Source organism: Drosophila subobscura, chromosome O (assembly GCF_008121235.1).
Source record: "Drosophila subobscura isolate 14011-0131.10 chromosome O, UCBerk_Dsub_1.0, whole genome shotgun sequence".
In the NCBI taxonomy this organism is placed as follows: domain Eukaryota; kingdom Metazoa; phylum Arthropoda; class Insecta; order Diptera; family Drosophilidae; genus Drosophila; species Drosophila subobscura.
The window spans coordinates 771853-778250 of record NC_048533.1 but is presented as its reverse complement, the minus strand read 5'-3'; the positions used below and the strand labels follow the sequence as shown (position 1 = coordinate 778250).

Here is a 6398-nt window from a genome sequence, read left to right as displayed (position 1 = left end):
GCTGCAAGGCTAACTTCAACAATGCCAACAGCAGCATCGAGGACCAACTATGGGCAGACTAAAAAGCAGCCTTGCCCTTTATAAAAAAGAAACCAGGAGAGCGAAAAGAGTCACTTGGAAAAAACTCTGTAAGGAAATCGACTACGCAAGATCCTCTCAAAAACCAACCCCTCTGTTGGATACATCAAGAGCAAGGATGGTACGTGGAGTCCCTACACATTCTACTCGACACTCATTTCCCAGGGTGCACAACAACCGAACTACTGGAACGACTCAGTGAAAGCCCGGCCACCTCGGTGGCCACAAATCGTTAAAATCGCCAGGTCCAGACAAGGTCATCCCAGCCCAACTTCAAGAAGATATTGATAGTGGGGACAATTCCTCTACATGGCTCAAGGCCAAAATTATCTTCATCCCGAACGCGGGAAATATTCAACTTCAAAGGATTTCAGACCAATTACCAAAAACCTTTGAGGGAATAGTCGGGCTACAACTAAGGGCAACCACCAACCGTGGATGCTTTCAGGCGCAGCTAAATATAAGGCACTCATTTTGCCTCCCTCCAGTGTCTTCCAGGCGGAAGTCATGCCAATCAGGGAGCTACTCACTTGAATAATTACAAGTGACAGCCAAGCGGGACTTAAATCTCTAAACGCGATTTCTTCGAACTCGACCACAGTTGCAAATTGTCGCAAATCTCTTCTTGAGATGGCAGAGCAGGCTATTATGAATCTAATACGGATCCCGGGACACGAGAACATTGAATGCAACTGCATAGCAGACGAGTTGGCCAGATCCGGCACTACACTCCTCCTTAATCCAGACAAGGAGGAAATTTGTATGCCAATGGCTAATTGTTAGCTCATCATAAAAGAGTAATACACTCTACAAGCAAACAACATATGGCAAATGGTCTGTCATCACGAAGTAGCTATGCAAACTCAGTAGGGATAGGTGCAGCGTAGTAATTCGCCTCCTTACAGGGCATTGGCTAATAGGAGAAAACAGTGGAACATCTGTGAGGCTAAGATATCTAGGCTCACCTTTTCTAAACAACATTTCAGAAATGTCTGCTGTAGGTCCTAGGAAGATAGCAAACTTTGTAAGGGCATAGGGATGGGACCACTGCTGACAACGTGCAAAGCGTGAAGAAGAGGGGAAGTGGATCCAAGCGGAATCACAACGCGCCAAACCGGCCTAAGTGTATCGGGACTACGACAATCCCGACAATCGCCTCAACCCTACCTAACCTTGGACTTTTTCAGATCGGATATCGGTTTTGTAGATGTTGGATGGCATACATATGTATGTATGTATAGACTTGAGAGGTTACAAAATTGTTCCTCTTGCTATGATCAAATAAAACCTTTTTTTTTTTGTAAACGCTCAAAAATTAGCTAAATATTTGCGGAAAATTTCACCTCAAAGTTCAGCAATTAGTTTCACCGTTTACTTTTAGTGTGACAAATCGTTTACCAGATATATTCGGGATTTAACTTACCCAACTTTTAGTTTCTTCAATATCGTCATGCGATTTATGTCGTTGGCTTTGTTGCTCTTGGTAGTGGGTCTGGCCCTCTTTTCCCCTCTTGGGACAGATGCTTGTAAGTTAAACGTGTAAACAAAAAGCTAGTGTGGTGTAAATTATATTATATTACTATTCGACAGCCTGTAAACAAGCTGGCAAACGCATTCGAGATCTAATAGACTGGGACGAAGATGGGAGCTGTGATCGTTCCTCATACCCCAAAGTCATAAGCGAAACAGTGGAAGCCCTTGCCGAAAAGGTTGATTCTGATTCCGATCATGCTGAAGCATCCAACCTGCCGGATGAGTCTTTCTACAGCAAATTGAAGAGGGCCTTTGCGTTTGTGTACAAAATTGTCATGTGGTATCTGAATTTCATTAAGGAATAAAATGAAAATTATGTGGCAGAGTTGCTAACAAAGCCAAAAATCCCATTCCTTTGACCATGTACGATATACGAGCTTCAAAAGTCAAATTTTTCCTTTTCATAAACAGAGTCACATTTGCTTTTTCAACGTTCCCATTGTTTTTATTGCTTTGTTTTCACTCTCTTCTGTTTATGTTCCAGTCAGTCGCACTCTGCTTATTCCTCTTTAGTACCTCGAATTTGAAGAGTGCAAGGGTATGTTGTATTTATTTGAATGTTTGTAATGATCATATAGCCATGCAAGTCTGTATCTCGGTACCTACTGACGTAGACCTTCTGATGACCCTGCACGTAGTTTCTTCCCTTTTAAAAGCGCCTTTTTACAGCAGCTTTTCATATCTTAAAAGCCCAGCATTAGGTACTTATAAGGTATCAACCTAGCACGTTCCTACTTTATTTCCTGTTTCTTCGCTTTTGGCTCTCCCCTCCCCCCTCACCATCACGGCATTTTGCAATTTAAGCTATGAAAAACGGTTCGTTTGGCATTGTTGCTGCATTGTACTGTGGTTCGCGCTTTTGTTTGTTGTTGCATATTTATACCCGGTACTCGAAGAGTAAATAGGGTATATTGTATTTGTGCGGATAACGGTTGTATGTAACGCACAGAAGGAAACGTTTCCGACCCCATAAAGTATATATATTCTTGATCAGCATCAATAGCCGAGTCGATTGAGCCATGTCTGTCTGTCCGTCCGTCCGTCTGTCCGTCTTGTTTGTCGGCTAGTTCTCAGAGACTATAAGAGCTAGAACCACCAAATTTTGGCACCAGACTGCTGTATGCTCACACTGAAACCAGTGTATTTCAAAAATGAGCCCATCCCCCGCAAAAGGGCTACAATTTTGAAGATAACAGAAAACTAAAAACGCCATTCCGTAGGGAATGACCATATCTATCAGATCACCAAATTGGATCATTATTATAGCCACACTGAAAAAATTTTCAGTGGCCAAACCCATCCCGTCCCGCAGCTTATAGCAGCACACTCTGCTTCGCGCAGAGTTGCAGAGATGCTTCGCGGGTATAAAAGTTGTGACTCGTAAGAAGCGTCTCACACGTCCCTTCTCGTTTTTGATTGTTTTTGTTTTGTTGCATGCATTTCACATGAGGAGCCGGCAGTTGGCTTATTGCGAATTTTAATGTTTTATGGTAGTTCATGGCAAATGCCATAGAGCGAGACGTGTAAATACATATATTCTAGACGAGTCAGAGCGGGAAATGTTTGGTGTCACGGAACCAGCGTTACCGGACACGCTTAAGTATGCAAAAATTGATAAAGTGAAATGTTTGCTAGTGCATTTCAATCAGCATTATGTTGCACAACTGATGTAAACCGACATGGCACATGAATATGTATATATTTATAATATGGCATAAATACTTACTTAAAATTAAATTTTAATAATTTTGCCAGCAGAAACTTATGATACCCTGTACTCGAGGAGTGAATAGGGTATGATCAAATATAATATAGTAAGAAGATGAATAACGTTCATATATTCGAATTACAGTACAGAAGGAAGATTTTGACGAACGACGAAAAGCCAAGAAACCCACCCCGTTTTCGGTCTAAAAGTCTAAAAATAGATGGCACTTGTAGGTACGCACTAGCCAAGCAGACGATTGCTTTGCTTCTCGAAGAGTTAATAGACTCGAAGAGTAAATAGGGTATATTGTATTTGTGGTCGAAAAATGTAACAGGCAAAGGAAACGTTTCCGACCCCATAAAGTACATATATTGTTTTTATATTCATTTATGGTGTGCTTCTACTTCGGCTTTTCTTCCTTTACATACGTACCACTTCTTACTCTAGTGGGTTTTATAATATTAATTCGGGATGTGTTAAGGAATGAGAGCCAGCATTGCTTCGGCTCGGCCAGGATGATCGGCGCCAAGGTCTCCCACTGTATCTGCCATCTAAAGTTGATGCTCCTCCTTGCGGCAGCCTTCAGCTCGGCTCTTGTCGCTTCGCTTCCTCCCTGCGTGGCGGCGTGGGTCTCCTGCCTCTTCCTCACCAGCTCCCTGAGTGGGACTTGCCCGGCGACGACCAGCGCTGCTTCGTCAGACACAGTTCGGAAAGAGCTCGCGATCCTCAGGGCTCACAGCCTGTATGTCGCCTCAACGCCTCGCATGTTGGTCTTCACCTGTAAGGCTTTTACCCACGCGGGCGCACCATACAGGATCTGCGACGTAACGACACTCGCCAGGAGCTGCATTCGCGAGAACGCTCCTGTGGTTCCGCTGTGCACATACTCCAAGTGCTCCTTGAAGGAGAGGCGAGTGTCGATGAGCACCCCCAGGTACTTGATTGCGCTCTGCGAGCGAATCCTGGTGCAACCGACCTGTCTCAACTGCTTTCCGGCTCGATATGAGCACCGCCTCAGTCTTCCGCGCTGCCAGATTCAATCCCGGGACCGTTAGACACGACTCCACGGCTCGGACTGCCGCGATGGCGAGCTCCTCCACTGCGGCGAGGTACTTGGCCACCACCACTAAGGTGACGTCGTCTGCGAACCCCACCAGGCTGGTGTTGGCTGGCATCGGTCGTCTTAGAACTCCACTGCAAATTAATTTCTTCATTCTGGCTATAATAATGATCCAATCTAATTTGATAGATAGTGGCATTCCCTTCGGATTTGCATTTTTAAACCCGATACTCGAAGAGTAAATAGGGTATATTGTATTTGTGCGAATAACGGTTGTATGCAACGCACAGAAGGAAACGTTTCCGACCCCATAAAGTATATATATTCTTGATCAGCATCAATATCCGAGTCGATATAGCCAAGTCTGTCTGTCTTATTATTGCATTGCTTTTTAGGGAAATTCATCACTTATAATCTTCATGTTAACGACATCAGTTTGTTGTATGGAAAATAATCGCACGGAAACGAAAAAAGAGAAGGGACGAGTGAGACGCTTCTTACGCGTCACAACTTTTATACCCGGCACTCAGTACTACATCTGTACATTAGCGGTTATTTGTCAAATTTTAAATTTTTTCTTCATCTGTCATCTACATCTACAACACTACTCACGCCAACGCCTCTTTAGCTCGCCACCCTCCCCTAGAGCAACACACTGCAGAGTCAAGGCAGAGTCGCGGCAGAGGCAGAGGCAGAGACGTGTCAGGGGCAGAGGCCATAAACAGCGCGAAGCAGAGTGTGAATGACGGGGACGGGGTGGGTTTGGCCACTGCAAATTAATTTCTTCATTGTGGCTATAATAATGATCCAATCGTATCCCAATTTGGTGATCTGATAGGTGACTAAGGTGACGTCGTCTGCGAACCCCACCAGGCTGGTGTTGGCTAGGTCATTCCCTACGGAATGGCGTTTTTAGTTTTCTTTTATCTTTAAAATGGTTTGTGAGGTTTTCGCCCTTTTGCGGGGGCAGAGGAAATACACTGGTTTCAGTGTGAGCATACAGCAGTCTGGAGCCAAAATTTGGTGGCTCTAGCTCTTATAGTCTCTGAGAACTAGCCAACAAACAAGACGGACGGACGGACAGACAGACGGACAGACAGACATGGCTCAATCGACTCGGCTATTGATGCTGATCAAGAATATATATACTTTATGGGGTCGGAAATGTTTCCTTCTGTGCGTTACATACAACCGATATTCGCACAAATACAATATACCCTATTTACTCTTCGAGTACCGGGTATAAATATCAAAATTTGTTTGTGGGCATGTAGTAATAGTTGACACTGTCAGAGCAAATGATCGACAACGGCAATAAGTACATAGAGCCTTTACATCCGCTTTGTTTCTTCATCACGCATTCGAATACAAGTCTGACTTTAAATATAATTGTTCGGAGCAGCAGCAAATACATAATTATTAAGATCAGCTCGCCTTGCTTATATTTGTCCTCTCTTTAAAAATCTCGTATACTAGTTTGCCATTGTCGCGCTCATCGCTCCCTCTTACAGTGCATAGAAGCGCACGCATATGTATGCACCTTCGTACTGCTTATATTGCAGTGCTTTGACCTTTTCTTTGTCTCAGGCTAAAATATTGTCGATCGCCGCGCATCGCCGAGCAGTCCAAATTAGTTCTACAAAATTCCAACTCGAACCCGTTATATTAATCGAGTTCACGGCCACGCCCTATAAATTGTATAAATTCGTCGAATAATAAACCAAATATATAAAAACTAAAACGGAGAATAATTTGTCGTAAATGTGGAGTCAGAGTTGCCGAAAAAGCTCGGCAGCTTCCAACATTTTGGTTACCCCGACGTGATTGCCGTGAACTTATAGTGCGTTAAAGTGTTTAAACATTTAATTCTTCGAATTTTAAACATATAACTCCACATTTGCTAATAAAAGTAGCGAACAAAAAGTCGTTGTGACCGACCGTGGCAGTGGTAGCGGCCCGCTATTCGTTTTCGTTTTCTCTTTCACCGTCTGCTTCAGCCTGCGCAACGCACTGTCGAGA

The 6398-nt window shown here is 43.8% G+C and overlaps 1 protein-coding gene across 1 annotated transcript; it reads left to right on the top strand.

Annotated features, from left to right (window-relative positions):
* Positions 1 to 1489: 1489 nt before the first annotated feature.
* On the top strand, positions 1490 to 1951 carry LOC117897315. Its single transcript, XM_034806067.1, has 2 exons — positions 1490 to 1604; positions 1669 to 1951. The coding sequence occupies exons 1-2, from the start codon at positions 1529 to 1531 to the stop codon at positions 1914 to 1916; spliced, it is 324 nt and encodes a 107-aa protein (XP_034661958.1). The 5' UTR covers positions 1490 to 1528; the 3' UTR covers positions 1917 to 1951.
* The last annotated feature ends 4447 nt before the right edge of the window (positions 1952 to 6398 follow it).